General features: G+C 37.0%; 2 protein-coding genes across 3 annotated transcripts in view; both read left to right on the forward strand.

Annotated features, from left to right (window-relative positions):
- The first annotated feature begins 1,067 nt into the window (after positions 1-1,067).
- On the forward strand, positions 1,068-3,611 carry nifk (nucleolar protein interacting with the FHA domain of MKI67). The gene is made up of 6 exons (XM_079618401.1): positions 1,068-1,332; positions 1,599-1,727; positions 2,044-2,152; positions 2,237-2,448; positions 2,527-2,586; positions 2,831-3,611. The coding sequence occupies exons 1-6, from the start codon at positions 1,219-1,221 to the stop codon at positions 3,014-3,016; spliced, it is 810 nt and encodes a 269-aa protein (XP_079474527.1). The 5' UTR covers positions 1,068-1,218; the 3' UTR covers positions 3,017-3,611.
- Positions 3,612-4,409: 798 nt separating this feature from the next.
- clasp1a (cytoplasmic linker associated protein 1a) overlaps positions 4,410-23,477 on the forward strand; it is a 60,495-nt gene continuing 41,427 nt past the window's right edge. For both annotated transcript variants that reach the window (XM_079618756.1, XM_079618757.1), the window contains exons 1-2: positions 4,410-4,556; positions 6,774-7,560. The gene's annotated coding sequence lies outside the window, so the exon portion shown is untranslated. The remainder of the gene's footprint in view (positions 4,557-6,773; positions 7,561-23,477) is intronic.

Raw genomic sequence — 23,477 nt, forward strand, 5'->3', positions numbered from 1 at the left:
TAACATCATCCTAAAAAAAAGTTAAATAGGGCACTATTTGAGGGAAAAAACATTTGGGTGTCCGAAACTATAGTGGACGTTATTGAGTGCACTTATTCAATGTCACATTCAATCCGACTACTGGAACTGTGTTCTAGAAATAAATTTGACATTGATATGAGGTCAGGTAGGTCTATAGGCAGATTCAGAGGCAAAATGTGCTGTAAGTAGGGCTGTTAAACGATTAATCGCGGTTAATCGCATCCAAAATAAAAGTTTGTGTTTACATAATAAATGTATGTATAATTATTATATATATATAAATACACACACATGCTTGTATATATAAGAAATATTTGCATGTATATACTGTATATAGATTTATATATAAATTATACATATTTTATATATAAATAACAAATTTTTCTTAAATATATACATGAACGTGTGTGTATTTATATATACAAAATAATTGTACACATTACACACACATTTATTATGTAAACACAAACTTTTAATTTGGATGCGATTAATCACGATTAATCGTTTAACAGCCCTAACTGTAAGTATTACATACAACAATTCAGAGGCATAATGATAAGTATTACATACAACAATGCAACAGTAATAAAACTTTTGCTACTTATTTACTTTTGCTTTATATTTTCTACTACTACTTATTTTATTTAAGTAAAAATCGGTCTTTACAACTTTTACTAGTGTAACGGAGTAATATTTTATATTTGACCAGTATAATCTGTAGCCTACTTTCACTCAAGTAATGAAGTTGTGTAGCTACTTTGTCCACCTCTGCTGGCATATGATATAGACAGTATAAGAAAGGATATAACTTACTCGAGTCAAAGCAAGAGTCTAAATTTAGTTTAAATTGACTAAATTTAAGTCTAAATTTAGACTAAATTGAGTATAAACAGTTCTGTATAATACAAGTTTTAGAATTATTTAGTTATTAATATTGATTAAAACACAATAACTATACAATAGCAAAATATATAATCAATCTATACCATATGAACAATGAAAGAGTAATAAATAAGTAAAAAAATAAAAAAGTTTTAAAACGTTTTAGATACAGCGGACTTTTATTTTTGTGGACTTTTATTGTGACGTTTCCTGAACGAAGCAGTCAGTTTCCTGAAAGAAGAGCAGCGTGGTTTAGAAGACGTAGTACGACACTAGGTCTAAAACGCATTTATTTCAACTATTTTCTATTTAAATATGACAGAAGGCAAATCATCAGAGAAGCCGGCGAAAACCCTGCTGGCTTTGAATCCAAAGGAAGAAGCAGAGTTTCGTAAGAAGGTCCAGCAAGTGAAGAAACGTCCTCAAAAGGTATGATGCGTGACCATGTGGCGTGAGTGTAGCCGTACCAACATTTAGCTTCATGTTGAAGCATGGTTACAGCTGAATCTGTCCTCTAATCAGTCGTCTTTATTTGCCAGAATTAGGTTCGGAAAGAATAATCATTTTAATAGATCTAATGACATTAATTTACTAAAGTGTTATTCAACCATTTTGTTTCACGTGCAAGTGTTTTACTTAGTTGACTTTCCTAGTTTTGGATTGAATGGGATATTAATTCTGATTTTCGCCCTCAGGGTCAGTCACTTTCTCCAGGAGTAATATATGTTGGTCATCTGGCTCGAGGATTGTGTGAGCCTCAGTTGAAATCTTACTTCGAGCAGTTTGGGACAGTCTCGCGATTAAGATTGTCCAGGAGTAAAAAGGTATGAAGTGCTTGTTTGTAGTTCACGTGATTTACAATCCACGTGTTCTGTACTTTTAATTATTCTGTTTAACAAAACTGATATACATTTTTTTATTTTTTTTATTAAATAATGGCACAATATGAAAATTACCCATGGCATTTGTTGCTTTGGGTAAGATAACTGTGCCGACAGTAATCTGGTACATTTAGCTTATTGCCAACTCCATGTTGTTGTGCAATGAAACCCATGTGCCAACACTTTAAGCACACAATAGTCATACTAGTAATGCCTTGAGATTTTAACTTGAGTATTATTCAATTATCATCTTTCATAGACTGGCGGGAGCAAAGGATATGGATATGTGGAGTTCGAGTGCAATGAGGTGGCTAAGATTGTGGCTGAGACCATGAACAACTACCTTATGGGAGAACGACTCATAAAGTGTGAGTTGAGTGATTTTAAAGATTTTCCATGAATATTTTCTTACATGGTATGTTGTGTTAACATTACTGTTTTGTCCTGTTCAGGTCATGTGATACCACCCGAGAAGGTCCATGGAAAGCTCTTTGTTGGCTCCAAGATGGTCTTCAGGAAGCCAAGTCAGCCTGCAGTTACCCGGTACAACAAAGAACACACGGAAGATGATCTGAAGAAACTTGGTTCCAAGCTTGCAAGCAAAGAGGCTAAGCTACGCAAGAGACTGGCAGCTAAAGGCATTGACTATGATTTCCCAGGATTTGTAAGTACTATGTTGTTTTTAATCAGAACTTTTAAGATGCTTTATTCTATTGTTTGTGTGACCATGTTTTTTTTTCAGGCAGCTCAGATTCCTGCAAAGAAGTCTCAATCAGAAGCAGATGTTTCAGTATGCAGTGAGGTACACTGAAGTCTTTTAATATTCACTAATATTGTGCATAGCCTTGGCACATACTGAAAATTACCTCAGTTGTAACCATTGACTGGAGTAAGATAATTGTGCCAACAGAAAATGGTACATTTTAAGCTTATTGTCAGTCAGTGTGACTCACAATGAAACCCATGTGCCAACAGTCATTGTAGAAAATGTCTAAGTTATGTAGTCTTACACAGTTAGTGTTTAAAGACCATTTATTTGCATTTAGGATATCACTCCAGTGTGCACCCCATCAGTTTTGGAGAGGAGGAAGTCGATCAGAGTTGAGAATGAGGATGATGACGACGAAATAATCATCAAAGTCAAAACAGCCCCAGAAGACAGCGAGGATGTGGAACATAGTGAGGAAGAGTCTGATGATGAGGATGATACTGAGGAGGAACAAACAGCTTAATGAAAAGACTTCAATCCCTGTTTTTAGAAGGGACACTGGACTCACATTCAGAGCCGTGTATATGTGATAAGTTCTCAGTCCTCCCCTACGGCTGGAGAAGAAGGACCAAACACATTATCCTGGTCATTATATTGTACCTGTGAGCTTTATGGAGATAATGTGGTCTCCCAGAGGTTTCTAAAATCAGATGTGCAATACACACTCAAGATGTGTAGTGTTACTTAGAAAATTAAATGGCAGGATGGATATTCTATTTCTGACAAATTTTGGTATGATGTATATTGTCCAGTTACTATCTTCTGACTTTGTAGCTTTGCAAAATTGTAAAAATGTGCTTAAACCATTAAAGGTGTATCAATATCTTTAATGCATTTTACAGCAATTTTGACTAAACAGTGGTTTGTGTGTTAATCGTCGCTCTGAAGGTGCTTGCATGCAAGTTAAGTGGTATTGTTGAGAAAACGGATATCAATAAAAAATTCTTCTCAGAACAACCCCTAGATGGAGCCAGGAGCCGTTTCCATTGTTTTAGTTTTAATGTAATGGCAAGCTGTATTAACATTGGGTTTCTTAAAATGTAATATGTTTGTTAATAGTATGTGGTAACTAATTTATTAATCTAGTTAGACAAGCATATTTTTAAATATTTTTTTATTACGTCTGTATTTTGGTGATGGTAAATGACAAAGCCACATTGCAGTTTCTTTCTACAATACAAAGTATAGTATTATAAATATACATTTGTTTTTCAAGTAAAAATTTAAAAACTGCTTAACGATGCTGATCACCATTAAAATGCGTTATCAGTCTGTGAAAGGCTCCATCAAATTTATATGTATGTATATAATAAAATGATTAAAGATTAGTTCAATAAAAGTCTTATTAAAAAAGTTCCCAAAAGCAACAACTTTTAACTAGTGTCTTTTAATTAGTTGGAAACAATGAAAGGTGCTTGTCGCTATTAGAATGCTTACTAGGATTGAAATACCCAATCTACTACCAGTAAGAAATATATGCTATATTTTTGAGGACTCAATGTAAAATTGGCCTGCCATAAAGGTTCATTGTTTTAGCTACACAAGGAAAAATGACCATGTGGCTGCGAGACAGAAGGAAACCAGAGGATTTCTAATGTGCGGATGTAAACAAAATATATGTTGGTCACTGTGTAGAGTAGAAACACTCAAACATAAGAGCCAAAATCGCTAAATACAGAGGTGTAAAGGTGCTTTTAGAGAAATTACTCCAATACATGCATAACAAAGGGACAAAGGCACAGCCCACATTTTTAAACAATTGCTAGAAAAATCATAAAGGCATAAAAAGAAACATGTTTGTCATGGTACATCGTTTGTATCAAAGCTATAAGCGGATTGCACATTCAATCGATAATAGAACAGAGGTGTGTGGCGCATGCGCATTCCGGCTCCATCATTGTGTCTACAGGAGCAGCCAGCACCAGAGAGACAATCCTTCTCGTTTACCTTTAGTAAACCAACCCGTGTCATTTTACACAGGACCCACCGCTAGATTCGGCAGAGTGAGTAAATAACCTATTGTTTCAACCAAGCTTGTCGTTTACGTGCCGGCTTGGTGTAAATCGCCGGAGTTTTTACAATGTATTCGGTCGGCTAGTAAGAGCTAGCATAACCGGCTAGATGATCAATGAAAAAGAAACAAAATCATCCAGATATGATATGAAAACACTTAATTAAATTAAATACGGATTCGGATTTCATAAAAACGGTGGTGATATTTGAATTGTTAGCGTATATAAAAGACAATAAGATCGTTTAAAGCCTTGACTTAATTTAGGGTGAATGACAGATAGCTACTACGTGAGCTTCAATTACATTGATGCTGATGTATGATATGTCATTGACTTTGTTTAAGCCTAAGTTACTTGTTTTAATTTAAAATTTTCTTTGTGTAGTATATCAGTTCAGTTGAATATACAATGTGATTTTGCTTTGTTTGAATTAACGTTACATCACGTTTTCACCAAATGCTGGGGATTATTGATGTAATCGTATAATAAATGTAGCTTGTGTCCAGCAGGGTTAGTTGATTTACTAGTCATCCCGTTTTAAAACAGACTGACATGTTGCTGCAACACTAAGTAAACCAATTAAAGCTGTAATCAAATGGCTGCAATGTATGTTTGAGGGAGGCATAGGTCAATCATGGTCGACAACTTTGAATTATCATGCAGTGTGTGTTTTACATTAAGGTGCCATCACTGATGACTCAAAGATGAACTCCTGTGTTCAGATTTGAATCTATGGAGAATTAGGTCTCCTCCCACCATTGTGTAGCTTAGATACTGTATGAAGTACAGGCACAGACTTGTAATGCCTAAACTAAGCAAAAACAAATCCGCTTGTGACAGTGAAGATAAAAAAAACACACACATACATTGTCATTAGTCGTCAACATACAAAATCATCGGTTTTGTATTTTTCTGTATTTCAGTCTACATAATAATTTGAGTAAAAATTTGAATTTAAAAATCGGTTTATATTTGTTTTGATGGAACTAGTTTGTGCAAAATATAAATTTAACTTTGTCATTTTTCTCTCTTCCTTTTTAATTATTATTATTATTATTAACATTATTTGGAATCCTGAAACTGGAATTTTAAGTCTCTTTTAAGAACATTTTCAGTGTTCTGCCCTGATCAATGGACAGTACATTTTTTGCTCATTTCATTTCAAGTCTTTCAGAAAAATTGGATTCCTGCGAGCATCAGGTAATCTACTTAACAGAGTAATACACTTTGTGGTGACCAACTGTGATTGCAGCCAGATTATTCCCATGATGCCTTAGGAGATTTTTGTCTCAATGCAGTATCCTAGTGATGGCATTACTGCGGTTGTTACCGTTGTTCTGTGAAATTTCACAGACGAAATCCAGTAATTTCAATTGGAATCTGCGCGATTGGGAGTGTTGCGTGTGGCCCTCACTTACGGCGCGGTTCACCTTAAATCTGACAACACATCATAATATGATTTATTGAAAATAACAACACGTAAAACAGTCAGACAAAGTTCTGCTAATGCATGTTTATCTCGAAGGATACACATTTTGGGTTCCCAACACATTATAACAGCAATGATCCAAAAAAAGTTAGTATCAATATTACAATCAGTGTGTACTGGATCCGTGCAATTATATCCTAAAGTGACAGCAAACTAATATTCCTGCTGGTTTTAATGTTAATCAAACAACAAAAGACAAGGAAAATACAGCTCTAGATTGAATAGCTGTTGTTACTTTAATACTTTTAAACTTTAATAAAATAACCTGTTATCGTACCGAAACCGTAGGACCCCTAAAACCTTGATACAAACCGAACCGTGAGTAACTTGAACCGTTACACCCCTATTGTATGGACTCAAATTGTATGGACTACTGTTATGTGTCCTATTTGTTTAAGTAAATAGGTTTGAATGGTACCGTATAAGGATGGGTTAATGACAGTTTTAATTTTTGGCCGAACTATCCCTTTAATCCAAGTGGAATTCCTCTCTTGCTGTATCCCACAAAGCTGTGCAGCTGATGCGTGGTGGTCAGCGAACAAATAGTGAAGAGAATGCAATCCGGACTTTGAGTTATGTCACCACCATCAAAGGGCTTTTCTGCTTTTCTCATAAGTGGCTGCTGATCTGAGCTGACTAAAATGCAGGTCTTGCCGCACTGGCATTTGATATCCAGAGGTGGTACTCGACTAATAGCTCTCTTTTCTCATCCTGAGCAGGGAGGACCTCTGAATTATGAAGCAATGCTCCGCCGGACCCTCTCTCTCCTGCTCTAGTTACCACAACTCCTGCTGCTGCCGCTGCTAGTGGTTTGGCTGCCTTCTAAAGGGACAAAAAGGAGAACTTGCAGTCCTCATCAGCTGTTGTCTAGTCACATATGGTGCATCGTTTGAATTCCCGAGTCGACATCCCTCCCGCTCAGCTTCTTGCCACCCTGTGGCACTCATAGGATTCATCAACACGGGATATATAAAAAAAAAAAGCGTGTGCTCTTTGTTTTGCCTGGACTGCACACGCTAAAGGCCATTTTTTTTAAACGTTTTTCCTCTCCACTGCCACACGGGTGGTGGCAGGACATCGTAGGCCATGGAACCCAATATGGAGTACTGTCTGACTCAGGTGCTACAGAAGGACGTGGCCCGCAGGTTGCAGATGGGTCCGGAGCTCATCGACTACATCACAGATTCAGACAAGTGTCAAGACCTGGAGAGTGACCAGACTGCGCTGGATAAAATGGTGGACGGTATCGCCACATCTTGGGTTAACTCCAGCCACTTCAAGGTAAGAGGGATTGTATAGCATTTAAATGCTTAACTGTCATTTTCTGCAGGTTTGATGGACATTTCAAGACTGTAAATGGTGCAGGGTGATGTATTATGGGTTATAAAGCAAGGGCCTTTCTTTTGGAATCCTCCTTCAGGCACTTGTCTGGCATAGAATTGAGGGGTTGAATCGATCCCTTGAGCGAAACAGAGCAGGCTTTTGAGGTCACTGGAACATTTACAGGCCTTTATTTTGACATATTCCAAGATCAGACACAATGAGAGACTTCTTTGTGTCCGCGTCCTTGGAAGATGATTGAGCATTTGCTCACCCAGAAATGAAAATTCGGTCATCATTTGCTCACCCTCATGTTGTTCCAATCCTGTATGTCGTTCTTTTGTTGAACACAGAATAAGCTTGGTGACATGTTTTCCATGTAGTTACAGCTAATGCAAAAGAAAGTCCTTTTGGTTTGATGTCAGAAATTTAATTTTTGGGTAGCCCTTTAAATGTAGGTGTGGCACGCAAAATATTCATATTCATTCTTTTTTTTTTGTTACCAGAACTCATGCTGACCTTAATGTTGTTATTATTATATTTATACATGATTGTTTATGCAATAGGTGTCTATGGCCTTGTCCACACGAACACGGGTATTTTTATAACCGTGACTTTTTTTACGCGGTCCGCCCGTTCGTCCACACGGAAACGCAGTATCAGGTCACTGAAAGTGAACATTTTTGAAAACCCCTGCCAGGGTGAGGATTTTCAGAAACGCCGGTTGCAGTGTTGTCATGTAGACAGTAAAACTGTAAAACGGAGTTTTTGCCTTGCGACGTCAAAGTGTGCGCCGTTATCCGCTGTGTTTGACGTCAGATTGTGCGCCGCTGGCGGCTTCTGATTGGCCAACGTGGCTTTACGGTTAGGGTTATATCGCCGCCTGCTGGTGTGGAATGCTCTTGACGGCGCTTGATAGCGTGTTTTTGCGTTTTCATGTAGACGGAGATTTTTTCAAAAACGCAGGAGGAAAAACTCCGGTTATAAAAATACCCGTGTCCGTGTGGACATGGCCTAATATTGAATATTGTCTACAGTAGACATTTAAGGAGACTGTAAGGTGAAATGTGATGGTTTATACTCAATTACTGGATTCATGTTCAAGAATATCAAACTTTAACACCGGCAATTAATGGAGATAAAGTGTTTAATGGGAATCATGCCAAAAATCCTCTTAAGAAACGACTACGAGAGATTTTTATTTCAAATCTTTCGCCTCGACCTCATAGAATTGCAGTGCTGAGGCAGAGCCGCCCAACTGTTTTTCTGTTTTGTGTAGGTTGTGTTGATTGTAATATATATTATTTTGACAGTGTTCCGAGGCTGTTTATCTTTGATGTCACTTCCTCGAGCAGCTTGTAAACATAGAGTAGCAATTATGTCAAGCAGTTAGCGTCATGAAGCGCAGCTCTGCTACTTTTTCTATTCATTTCAATGCTGTGACATCATGCATGTTGTGTGAATTCTGTGAAGGCTCTGTGTTTTGCAGTCATGTGATTTGAGCATTAGATTGAGAGGTACTGGGTGTGGGTCGGGAGCACATTTTTCATGAACAGCCTCATTTGAACTCTCTTCTTCTTTAACTCATGTTTCAGCCAGTTGCTGTGTGATACCATGGATGGATCATATTTCATAACAGCCATTAGGATTGGTGATAGTTAAAATGATAATTTATCAGCCTTTTGATATAATTCAATGTTTAGCCTAACTGTAATGTATTTTCTAAAAATGTTTCCACCCAAACAGAGAAACCATCATTTCAACAACCACACAGATACTGTAAATAAGTAGATTCAAAATTATTCAAATGGGATCCAAAATGTAATGTGGGAATTAAAAGTATTTTTTTCACTAAATTGATGCTATTTAAGCATTTGTTTTGTTACATTGGTGTATATGAATAAGAGTAATAAATAGCAGTATTTATTTGTAAAGGCTATTTAACAAAAATCTGATGCAGCAAACTCATTATTCTTTGAAGTCATGACACAAGGAAGGATTGCTCAACCACAACTAGTTATTGTAACATAATAGCCAAATAAAAACGGCAATAAAATCATTGCAATATTCACAATGTTGCTTAATTTATTTTCTGCAAAATCAATGTGAATATATATTGTGATTGTTTGATATATGTCGCCCAGCCCTAATAGCTTTCTTAGTAATGCTTTCAATGCCATTTTTTTGGGGGATGTCAGTAACCAGTCAGTTGCAACTGCGTGAGAACAAATGATTTTGCTCGCGTTGCATTTTATTCACAAGCACCAGCCTTGACGGAGACAGCAATTGATGTTGGGAGTAATGTGGAAAGTATTCGGGCAGGGTTTGGGTGAGGTTGGCTCTTCGTGTGAGATGTGTCCGTATCAGAAGACAGTTTGGTCTTTGAAGCAATGCTGACTCTGTTTGTTACTTTACATGCTTGACAGCTTTGGCTTCATCATGGTTTAGGTTGTAGTTAAACTAAATTGATTAGCTGACTCATCCAAAAGTTGCATGTTAAACTTTTATTTATTTTAAGTTAATGTCTTTGTGGTTTGTAAAAGCAGTGTTTTCCATACATTGATTTATTTGTGACGGCCCATCACAAATAGATTTTTTCCCTTTTTTTTTTACTATTTAAAATTGATAAAATCATACTTCATTGTAGAGCTGCGGGCAGTGTGTTGACTCGCTCAGCACCTCTCTCTCACATGACAGCAAAGAAATTAAAACATTGGGGTGTTTCTTAAAATGCGTTACTCACTGTACTTGCATTCCCATGGAAACATCATCAGTCACAGATGTTACTGACAGAGAAGACGGCTCACCAAGTTTACCAGGACTTTAGTAGTAGGTTACCAGGAGGTTAGTAGTATCATGAACACGGTCATCTGCACAAATTTGTCCAAAACTCGTGGATTAAAGTTAACTCTGATAAGAGTCTATCTATGTTCTTAACACAACGCTGTCAATTGCAGAGACCTAGCTCCTCAAATAAGTTATTTACGAGCATGTAAGGGGCCTAGCAACCAAGGACAAGCTTTGGGTTGTCGGTGTGCTAACTGAGATCGACTGTAATGTTAACTTCTTTAACTCTGACGCTGAATGTTGGTGGCTTCAATCAGGGTGAATATTGAAAAATATTTTTCACGAATAAAAAGGCCACGTCCTGAGGAGGCACAAACGGTTTTAAAAAACAGAGTTAGAAACTTACATGGCAGGAAAGGTACATGATTAGGTATCGATTTAATTTGATTCGATATTTCCAGGCTTCAACCAGTGCTGCTAAAACAGAGAGGCAATCAGGAAGAGATCGAAAATGAAGAGAGAGATTACCTTATGAATATTTTTTCAGAAAGTCCCGTATAATATCATGTTCAAACAAAGGTTGCAAAATCTGCCATAAATAGTAAGGCTGTCGTGTGGGGGACATGTTTAATTATGTACGTTTTTCGCAATTTGAAATATTTGCATTGATTGGAGCATATTTTTGTTTTTTGTATTATTAGTCTACCCCACCCCTCCCCCTGCCCAGGGGAAGTGCCACCACAAATAGTGTAAGTCTGTGGGAAACAATGAAAAGGTTTTGTCCTGTTGGTTGTGGTTCCTTCACTGTTCTGATAACCCCATTACGTGATCGGTTTTGCCAGAATTAAAAGCTTTTGTGGGTATCTCTATTCTAAAGCCTTTTGTGCTTTATTAAAGAGCAAATTATGGGCTGACATGTTTGCACCACAATGATGTTTATATGATTGTGAATGCAGTCTAGACTTTCAATCCAAAGACTTGTTTAGCCAGTGAAGGACAAAAACGCTCTCAACGCTTCTTACCACGCAGGATCTACATGTAGCACTAAGCCTCTAGATGTTGCCTATAAATCAGCTAGGCTATTCAGCTGTCTATTCATCTTAACCCAAACTGCCTCTGTTTTTTTGTTTTTAAATTAGTGAGTTACTTATTTACTGAGGTGTAATGGGGCTGAACAAAATTCAGCATATAGTAATTCAATTTCAGTTCATTATGAATTTATATTGAATTTGCCACACCATACAGAATCGGAATTGACAGTAAGAGGAATTTATTCTATTGCAACTAAAAGTCCAGAATAAATGTAATCATTAATGTTGACTATTAATTCCGTAATTTGTGGAATATATACAGGGTACTAGGTCCTATATCATACATGCAGTCATCAAAACAGATTTTGATTTTGCCATATAGCAACATAATAATTTTTTTCAGATGAATTAGCCTAATATCAATTAATTAATATATCATATTAATGAATATTATTAATAGTAATATAACATTAATATAATTGAATGTTGATTATATGATATATTTAGCTAAATCCATACAAATGTTCTAATAGTACGTATTTGTAAAAACAATTGCATAATTCCTCCATTCTATGCTGGTTTTTCTGTACTGGTTATTGATCAAATGCAATTATAGGCAGTTTAGAATTATTGGCACCCTTTAGGAAAATGAACAAAGATGAAAATGTGTATGACACGTTTGAGTAAATTCTACAAAAAAATTATCAAAAAAAAAATATTAACTGCAATTACAACAATATAAATTATAGAAATTTCCATTTGAAATGTATATATCTATTCAAACTCAATTCAAATTCAGGCATTCTCAGTTTAATTGAATGAACAATCAGAGCTGATATCTGTCAACCAGTCCTGTAGATGAATTTAAAATGTGTCTGTAGCAAACCACTCAAGTTGCTTAAGAACAGCAGAATATTCAGTCTTTAAGCAGCTTACAGAGAAAATGTGGCCGACTGGGGTGAGAGAGGAAAATGGAGGGCAAGAGACTGTCATTTTTTGTCATGCTGGTGCTGTTAGTCCTTTCAACCACCCTTGACTTTATAACAGTGGGACGTAGATGTGACTTTCATAGATATCAACTGTTGTGTACGGCACCTCCCTTTAACCATTGTCGTTAAGTGTTATGTTTTGCATCCAACAAAAACGTTTAATAATTTTCTGTCTTTTTAACTGTTCTCCATATCCCCAAAACTAAATTCTCGTGGCTGGACATGTGGCTTAATTGCTAATTCTCGTTCAGATGGTTTGTAAACGCTTTTTCTATATTTGCCTGTAAAACTCCTTTCACAGGCTGTTTTATTTCACAATTAATGCTACAGATCTAAGTTTTAAGTTTGATAAAACAATTTTGTGGTATAAAATTGAACTAATCCATAGGAAATTGACCACATTTACTTCACACACTTGCCTGTTTTTCCCAAGAATCATGATCCTGAGAAGGCCCCATTTGTGCCAATAGTTTCTATGAGTGACTTATGCTTATGATGCTTTTGGGAAATGCAGCCCTGGTCTTATTGTGAACGATGCACACATTATTCCAAAGAAAAACAATAGAAAACACTTTTCCCGATCTAATCAATTCCCAACAGATAAAGTCAAGTACCACCCTACATTCTTTCTCATTCAATATCCCATTTTATTCTGAAATGTCACATTATGGAAATAAAATGAAGTAACTTTTGTGCCACTAACAGCAACACCAAAGAAAACCTCAAATCTAATGGTTTTGAATTCATCAGTGTTTAAGCTTTTTAGAAAGTCATCCTGTCACTGGCTTACTTATAGTTTTCTTTAAACATGAATAAGAGAAACTTATACAAATTTCTTTAAATTTAGGAAATTTAGCAAACTGACAGAAAATCGCTTAACTAGCAATGCCATTGGTTCAAAACATGTTCATGTTAGTTAAACTTTTATCAGCATCATGCCTTATTTTGAAGCGGTGGTGGAGAATGTTGCTGTTGTCATTTGAGCAAGGCTCAAAGTTTAGTAGGCCGCGTAACCTCTTGTAACGTTTGTTTAGTCAGCGTGCGCTGGAATGTGGAGTTGAGAAGTCATCCTATATTTGGTAGGTGGACCCTGCACATTATGTCATCATGCTTTCGGCGTGTGCAAGAATGAATTCAGGAAAAATCTGACATTGGACAACAATTAAATGGTGTTAAAATGTTTTTGAATGCAAATATTTTCATATTTTGCATGTTTCTGGTTGGGTTTCTAGTTTTAAAAAATTTGCTCACGAATAGTGATTGTCTGATATAGCCTAAGGCTAGGCCAATAATATTTGACCATTTTGAGATTATTATTATTTTAATTAATTTTTGTGTACGATACACTACCATTCTGATTCAAATATTTGGGGTCAGTAAGAATCCTGAAAAAGTATCACGGTTTTCACAAAAATATTAAGCAGCAACTGTTTTCAACATTGATAATAAAAATAGTTTCTTTATTTCTTTAGTGTCTGTCATGTGACACTAAAGACTAATGGCTGCTAAAAATTAAGATTTCAGATTACATTTTAATGTATATTTAAAAAAACATTTATTTTAATATTTCACAATATTACTGTTTTTGCAGCCTATGGTGAGCAAAAAAGACTTTAAAGAATCTTACTGACGCCAGTAAGTGTAGCCTATATTTCCTTTCAGGAGTTTTGTGTTCAGGAGTTCTAAACACATTAAATGGTTAGAAGTGAAGATCAGCAATACTCTTCAACCACATTTCAGTTGAATTAAATAGCAGTGCATCCATCGGCTGATCATCTCTTCACCGTCTCTTTGACCTGTTCTCATGGGTTTTCCCCTCTCTTTTTTGCATGCTTTTCCTGTTCTGTCAGTAAACATTAATCAAGCTTCCATAGCCTTGTCTCCTCACCTTACTCCACCATCACTCCATCCTCTCTCTTTAAACACGCTGTGTTGTTCCTGCATGTTTGCGTGAGCCTCCTCTCTTATGCAGTGTGATGGCTTGTACGTGCGTGTGTGTGATGTGCACACAGCCAGGCTGGCGGCAGGAGAGCGCCATGATGGTCTTGACGCAGGGGGTTATGGGATACCGGAGAACAGTGGGGGAATGACTGCATGCTGCGAGCGGCTGCTGTAGCGCGTCTCTCTTAAGCTACTAAAGCTTCCTGAAGACGAGACTCTGATTTAGTTGGCAATCTTCCACCTCTGCCTCTCTGCCCAGCTGTTGCCCTCTCTTCTCCTCTCTCCTTAGACTCCCACAGTTTTACATCTCTCAAATATTTATTGCTTAAATCATTAGAGAGTTTAGTACATCGTTTTATCGTCTGCCATGTTGCATTATTGTCAAGGTCTAAAGTACATTTCTATAATTGGCAATAGATTTGAATTGATCAAATGTTTTCTTAAACATTTGAGTTAAAGACCTTCTTCAGACATTAACCTGTTGTTTAAAACATGGTAATTAAATAACGATTGTCAAGTTATGACAATGTGCAGAAGTTTTTCCGTTTATTGTTCTAGCGTGCCTATCCGTCACCACCCACTGGCACTGAATTTGTTTAGTTTATGTATTTATTTATTTTGGTTGACACTTTTTTTAAAACTTTTTTTTAATTTTATTTTACAGTATTTCAAAAAAAAATTAATGCATTTTATTCTGCTTTTTATTGCATGTGTCATGTGAACAACATCCCAAAGGCGCAGTTTTTCCCGTGCTTGATTCTTTTCAATTCCACTGCATTAGATGTACCGTTCCACTGCTTGAGCATGAAGAAAGCAGCCTGTGGGTTTGTGTACAGATGTATTGCTTTACTAAATTGTTGGGGAAATAGAGCTTTCTTTTTATGTAACCCATCTCCGGCCTTGTGCTTTTGTCATTCTTACTGAATGAGTGGCTTCTGTACTCTGACTGAATAGGCCTTTGCATGTGCTTGGACGAGATAATAATAACTCATCATGTGCCAACCTTGCCATTGTTTGTTTTTGTGTTGGAAAAAAAAAAAAAAAAAAAAATACAGTTATGAGCTGCAGATCATGTTACTGATGTATAACCACTTAGTTTTATGTAGTTCATTGTGCCTAATTGTGCAAATTCTTTCAGTTTTCATGGTGGTTATTATGTAAGCACAAGGTTTGGGTGAATATTATTTCAACTCTTATGATGCATGCAACATTATTTGCTCAGTGTCTTTCAATGGGATTTTTGACATCACAATTGTTGCGTTTTACTGACACAGGTCAGTTTATTTGACAAATTAAACTTGTGAGGTAACGCAGCGCTGTTTCACTTGGTCTACTCTACACTATCACACTAAACTGCATTTGAGTGTGTTGAAAGTTATAATGTTATTTCTTGGCTGTGTTAGTTTGGCTGTATGAGACTAGCAGTAAGCTAGATCAGCATAAGAATAACATACTGATCTAACGTTTCATCATGCTGAGCTATATAACATTGATTCGTTTTATGTACATTTGCTCACCTGTCTAATAAAGTACATACAAGAGCGGCGTCTCTGTCAACAAGTCGAAGTCAGTCGCGGACGCGGAGCTCTCGGCTTTTGTCCCAAAGTCTGCTTGCCATGGTTCATAATGTTTGAACGAAACAACAACAGCGCGAGCATGCTGCTAGACGTAACGCAGTTGTCCACGTCTGTCGCCATGGTTACTATGGCAGTACAAGCGAAAAATTTCAAAGAACAAGGGAAGTTTTGGGATATTGTAAGTACACAACTGCAGGAAATATATCACACTGTGCGTGCAAGTGACTTTTGGGTATTTTATTACAAAAATCTTACATATTGTACCTTTTAATATTACAATAAAAGATTATACAATTTTACATGATTTGTTGCATTTAGCAGATTTTTTGTGTTTTAGTGGGTGGTAGACTTAAGGTGTCATCCCATAGTCTATAATTCTCCTGCCAGGGCCAGAGATTCACATTTGTTAATAGCAAATATACTATTGGCAGGCCCACACAGAATTAGTGCACACAGAAAGCTCTGTGCAGAATTGGAACGCTTCAGCGGATAGCCTACCATTTGTGCCTTTTTATATTCCATTTCAGCAGATTTTATGTTGATAAAGACTTGGCCTTTTGAAATCCTACCAGATTGTTTGTGCTGGATTTCTAAAATGTTTTGCCTTTTCTTTGTTCTATTCCTTATTCTCCATCTCTCTACTCTGTGTGTCTCTGTCTCTTTTCTGCCATTGTGTTCTATCAATGAATCCCTTTATGAAGTCTAATGAAGTCTGTTAGTGCTGAATAGCCACACTAATCCTACTCACAGACTTCTACTGGTTTGCTTTCAGAATCTGAAACTGATGTTGAACCATCAAGGCCTACTTGTTAAACAGAACACATTATAAGCGTATACTTACACTATAGGCACCGTTGCCTTGTACTTGAACCCAAGCATGATTGCCCACCCTCCACTCCACTCATGCTCTCACTCACTTTACGATGCTTTTTGTTTTGAATGAAACGGAAAGAAACACACTCTTGCTAATAGATTGACTAATAGATTTAGCCCATCACTTATGTAGCGCGGCGATTTTCACTCTGTCAAATTCTGTAAATTTTTCAGTGTTTTACGCATTACTGAAAACAATTGCCTGTTTGTGTTGAAAGACAGAAAGTTGTCTCGAGCGTTCTTTGTGTTTGTTGTTCTTGTTCATTCTGCTCTGGCAACGGGATGTGTGAAATCGGTCTAAAGTAAAGTTCAGTAGTTTTTAGAGACACTTCAAAAACAGGTTGTTGAATTTCACCTTCTGAAGGGTTACAGAAAACCTAGAGGAACGTATAGTGAGAATGTAATTACAGTTGTTAAATTAAGTTTTACCTTTTAGATCTAGCTTTTGCTTATTTAGTTGCTTTGTTAAATTGTTGTGAAACCGCACCTTCCCAGTACTATGGTAGCCAGGATCATGGTATGGTATATCGCAAACAGCCCGCATTAAACGAGCCATATCAGCTCATCCAGGCTTATGAAGGAAATGGAGCTGAACTTCACTCCCATATTGAGAATTCAGCCTTGCATACAGCTGATCTGATTGCTGAGGATAACACACGTCTTTGTTGTTCATGCAGACATCTCTCTGTCAGTCTTATTTTAGTTCAGCAGGGAGATGGAAAGGATGGCAGAGGTGCTGATGTGGACGTGAGGGGAGGGAGTGTCAAGAGCTGTTAATTCAGCTACCCTTCAACAGCACAAATCACCAAAACACCTCCAGTGCCTCAGTGATGAACCGAACTCTGTGTTTGTTATTACTAGTAATTCCTCCTTTTTTGTTTTTCTTGCTTTGTTTTAGAGGATCGGTTCATACATTATTATGTTAGACCTGTTATAAGAGACCCTGATCATCTTTGTGTTTTCCTAGGGTTGCCTTGTTGAACAGCATACAGTATAGATCTGCCTTCTCTTGAAATGCGTGAACAGCGTCTCGCTCATTCAATTTGAAAATAATTTTGTTTTGATTCTAGCTAGTTTAGATACAGGGCTGAGTGACATATTTTGTATATTCATAGGGGTTGCACAGACTAGTCGACTTTAATGCTCTGCCATGACGCTTTGCTTGACGTTGACTAGTCGCTGATCATGTGAAAAAGATGGATGCCCCTTCACTCTCTTCCTATGGTGAAAAGTGAAGCCGCCTAAGTCTTAATATATAGACATCTTGCGCAGACTTGATGACATCTAACGCGGGACCTACTTCTGCGCAGTAGTGAGCATGTGAATTTTGACACTAACAATATGGCCGCCTTGCAGAAGACAACAGACAGAAGACCTCCCAGACTGTTCTGACTTATGTTTGTTTATTCCAAGCGTGTGAAATGTGAAGCTGAAATGAAACAAGCGTGTGAAGCAAGTGTTGAAATGTGAAGCCAAAGCGTCTCGATCGCCCCCCGGTGGCTGGTCCCAGTATAGGTAATAAAGCCCGCCTCCCCATGAAGTCTAATAGACGTGATGGAAATGGAATGTGACGTCATGATTGACGGCTTCTCTAAACGAAGTAGTCACTGAGGCACCAACGGCTTTTTTGGGGGATTTTCAGGAGGAGATTGGAGCTTCAACTTTAATTTCTACATGTCTATAACTGTTTATTTCACACAGGAAATGTAACTGCTTCTGTGGGAGTGAGGGCGGGACCTTGATATCACAACGTTAGATGTCATCAAGTCTGCGCAAGATGTCTATATATTAAGACTTAGGCGGCTTCACTTTTCACCATAGGAAGAGAGTGAAGTGGCGTCCATCTTTTTTTTACAGTCTATCTATGTTTTATACCTTCGAGTCTAGATACTCAATATTGATTGAATGAATGCAGGTTTTAAACAGTTTATTGTACAGCCAAGTTATCGCTGGTCTAAACTAATGTGCTGCTACATTGTAACATGCAAATACAGACAGTAGCTCACACATCACATGCAGATCGCACGCACACAGACACATCCAGGAGCTGTCCTGTGATTTATCAATAAAAAAAAGCTTAAAATCTGAAAAGTTTTTTGAAGTAACTAAATCCCACAGCTTCACTATTAGTAGAGATGCTGCACAGACACTACTAGCATAAGTTCACACATCGCTCTCACTTTTGCATTCAAATAAATGTAATCGTACTGTGCTACTTGATCTGTATCTGATTAAGAACAAGAAGAAATCTGTAAGAAATATTATGACCCATAGACAAAATAACTGATAACAATAAGCTTTTATGTAGGAGCAATAGCCTTGTGGGCAGTGGTCTGACATGCCGCAGCTGTGCACAAGGCAACCCGAGGTCGAGCCTCTGATCGAGCTTTAGGCTTCTCAAGCCAACATCGAAGTTTGTTCATAAACTTTAGCCCCTAGTTGCAAATTAGGGCATGTTGCAACTTGCAAAGCATTCCCATTTCTTGTGTTTTTATTAATGACGTCATCAGCGATTAGTCAACGTCAACTTGACTAGTCGCATAGCCTAACTATCTACCTATCTACTAAGGTTGTTCAACCCCTAATATATAGGACGGGTACATGATGTTGAAAGTCCTGAAACACCCCAGGATTCATCAATTGATGTATGTGTACAGTTAACATATTTGAGATATAAATAAGATTATATTAATAAGATTAAGTAAACATTTTCTTTCAAAAATCTATTAATCTTTTTGTTACTTGTACTTCTTTTAACTCCAATTCTAACTATTTTGAATCCAGTTTTTACTCAATTTAAAAAGGCATACTTCAATTCTGAATTACACACTATAAAATTGGACAGTTTTTAAAATATAGCCTAGCTTTTTGTCTGGTCTTTACGTTTAGTCTAGTTTCACTCTCTTCTTTCCTCATGACTTGAAGTGTGAGAGCGTCAAGAAGACAAATGTTTTAATAGACTATATATAATTGACATTTACATGCTACTTGTATATCCACAGTCTTTCACTGATCCACCCCCTCTCTCACACTGCTGGAGTCTTACATTTTGTCTTATTTAGAGAGTGAATCTAAAAATGGAATCACACTTGCTTACATTTCTTGCCTTTTTTTACCAATGTAAAAAAAGACCACACACACTGGCTTTGGACACCCCAGCAATTTGATGGATTAGAGAAAGTTGCCTTTGACACACGCAACACTCGTGCACACTCAGCCGACTTCAGATTTCCTGCACTGGTCAGCACCTGCTGTCATTAAAGCTGCATGTGTATTTTTGATAAGAGGAAATGCTCTTTGCTGGAGATCAGCTGTAGTTGTTCTGCGTCCGTCAGGTTTCCGTTTTGTTGTCCACATTCCTCTCTCGCTGTGTCAGGACGGCCCCCGCTTCGTCCCAAGGACATTCTTGAGTGGATATTCTAAGTAGTTGGAAAGTTTCCTCTGACCACTAAGTGTAGGCTTGTGTGGCATGATATTGTGAAGAAAAAGGAAATGCTAGGAAATGTCATAGACCTAGTTGATACTGCTTGACTTTTGATGGCCTTTGTCTGTCTACTTGCACAGCAACAGTGACTGATTTACAGGGCTGCAATGATAATAAATACTGATGATAAGTTGATTTTTTATTTGCATGGCCAATAATAAAATACTACACTATTTTGTCAAAATAAATAAACACATTTTTGTACCATTTTAAAAACTACTAAAGTGAACTTCAACTTGGGCATCACAACATAGGCTAATGCATTTTCAGATTTGCTAAAGATTACATTTAAAACTGAGTATTATTAAAGTAATCATGTTGTTAAAGATTCATGTTCTGTCAGTGCTAGATGATGTTAAATATAAATTATTTGGTAAATCTAAATTTAGAATATCAGATTCAGGACATTCACAATTAAATGTCCTGTAGGGCCTATATAACACAATTCTGATATTGTCTAATATGTTTGAGATGTATTGTGCAGTTAAAAAAATAAAGTAACAGGGTATTACCATTTGTCGTCTTTTTTTTTGGAGCAATGTGAACTGAATAGGCCTATATAATTATTTAGGACCATGATATCAGTGTAACATCTGATACAGTCACTGTGTCCCATAGTACTTTGTTTGTAAGGGGTTAATGTTCAGAAAATGAAGTTTCTTCTTTCCCTCAGGGTGTTTTTGCAGGAGTTGTTTTTGTTTTCTATGAAAATGTGCTGTTTTATGAGTACGGTGTCTTACTGACGCCATTATAGTGTGCTGCAGGACTGGTTAATTTGAAAAGCTTTATTGTTGATGTTATTATCAACATGTAATGAGATTTAAAATGTAATGTGTTTTTTTCATTTCACAGAGGAAAGTGTGCTCAATACTGTGTGCACAAGAGGTTTTAAACAGCCTGTAGAGAGTTCTGCAGCTCAGTGAACCGCAGTGATCTCCGTGAGGACAGTCTGTGTCTGGACAGTGCTGTGTGTTCTCTCTCTCTTACATAAAATGCAAGGTGATGGGGTTGAGATCAGGGCAGCAGTGATGAGCTTTCTTGAATTCATGCATGTTTAAATATGGATGCTGTTTAACAGTGGTCACGCAGGTCACATAAATTTGCCTCGCTCACATTTGACATTTTAATTAGTTTACTTGCACTATTATTGTTCAGTAGCTTGTTGGTTGTGCTTTCTTGTATAACTTTTCAGCCCTATTGTCAAACAGTAAACAGGTCCTTGTTAGGTTGCAGAGATTTGTGTTTTGATGTAGGCCAGCTTAGGTTCAGCTCGTGGCTTGTGCATGTTGTTTTGATCGAGATCATGCCTGCAGTAATCGGTCCCATGAGCTCTCTGAAGATCTTAACCTCTCCCTGTTTTTAGTTACCTAGCCATAGCCAATATCATCTATTAGAGATGCTATAGTTGGTCCAACAGCTTACATCTCTAGCCCAGGGATTGTTGACTTTAAAAAAAATATATATATATTTTTTCTAAGTACGCCCTGTGATTAAAGGATATTACTATTGTAATACAAAAAATAATAATATTTGATCATTGTAATAAATATTTTTTACGCTACAGTTTGTTGCATAATTTCTCAAATTCTTCACTTTTCAATGTTGAACCCTCAAGCTTTCATTTTGTTAAAAGACTGTTCAATGACCCTTGAGTCATTGTTTAGTAGACGTTACTACTAAAATGCAAGTGCTTTGTTTGTGCAAAAAATGTACCTCTTTATTTACAAAATATGAATCTGCTCTCGCGTAAAAAAACATAACATGAATGTGTCGTGGTGCTCTTGTGAACTCGCATCGGAGATTCATATTTTGTAAGTAAAGTAGTATCTATGTTTGTTTGCGCAAACAAAGCACTTGCGTTGCGAGGCTAAACCAGTGGAGTCACATGGATTACTTTAAGGATTACTACTTTTCTGAGGCTTGAAAGTGGTAGTTGCGTAGGCTGTCAGTGAAGGGACTGAAAGCTCTCGGATTTTTCTAAAATTATCTTCATTTGTGTTCCGAAGATAAACTAAGGTATAGTTCACAAATGCACACTGTAAGCAATATGCACAAATGGAGTTCACGTGGAGCAGCATTTACTGTGAATTGAAGATTATAAGCTTGTGTGTAAAAGAACACAGAGCCATGCTTCACTCTGAAACATGCAGTGCATCAGACTGCATCAGAAGTCGTAACCTTTTGCGGTTCGAAAATCACACTAAGAATATCGATTAACTAATTTAATAATTGATTATCTTTACAATGGAACTAAATCAACACTGAACTGACTTCAGCTGAACCACAGCCAAAATGCTTAATTTTCCTGTTATCACTGTAAAGCTACTTTTAAAAAATCTGTATTGTACAGATACGATATTGTGCTATATAAATGAAGGTGACTTAATTTTATGTTGAATAATTGTGCATACCTGTATATTACATTTTTATGATTTAACTAATTATTTGCTTTTCATCAACTCGAGAACCCTTGCAGTTCCCCCTCAAACCTCCATTTGGGAAACCCTGTCCTGATTTAGATCATTATCTAATTTGAGTTTTTAGGGAAAGTGAAGTAAATTAATTTACATTTTTTTACCTCACACAAAATCTATCATAGGGCTTCGAAATATAGCACACAAGCTGCATTGACCACTTTTATGGTTATTATAATGTGTGTGTTTTTGGAAGCAATCTGGCAGCACTCGTAAGAACTCTTGTGAGCAGCGAAACATGCTCTCATCTCAGGGAACGTGACTGTGCTTTGATGCCAGAGCCAATACTAGTCATAAACAGAGAAATAACAAAAGTGTAGTGGGAGGCATTTATATTGAGTAGGATGAGCCAGGCTTCTCATTTCAATTGTTTCTCAAGATAAATTCAAGCAGGAAAAGCTTGGCATTGGCGTTTTCTCTTTTCAGACTATTAGCGGGACCTGCCGTCAGGCCCTCAGGCCTTTTTATCAGTGACTCAGGAAGCCAGTCTACTGCTTGAGAACAGCTGTGGTGAAACATTAGTCTTATATTACAGATGGCATTGAATGTCCCTCAAACACTGACCTGAGACCAGCTTATCTAATAAAAAGCCTTTGAACTCACAATCACTCTAAAATACAAAGCTAATGCGCCCATTACTTTATCTTGGTGGTAGTGCGGTTGCAGGTATGATACTAATAATAATAATAATAATGGCCCATGACATAGAGAGCAGGTTTATGTTGATTTCTTGCGTCTATGTCTGGGCCTGTCGACTCCATCCCAGCTGTTCTTCCTGACTCATGGAAAACCACAGAGAATACTTACAAAGCTAACACCAATGAACAAATCCTGCATAGAAGCAAATCTAGATACTTGATTCAAGTTGACATAATGATCGATAGTTGGCAATGAAACAAAGTTAACTTGAGTTCAGCTTTTATAAGCTTATTTTACCAGCTACATCA

Source organism: Phoxinus phoxinus (genome assembly GCF_949152265.1).
Source record: "Phoxinus phoxinus genome assembly, chromosome: 7".
Classification (NCBI taxonomy): domain Eukaryota; kingdom Metazoa; phylum Chordata; class Actinopteri; order Cypriniformes; family Leuciscidae; genus Phoxinus; species Phoxinus phoxinus.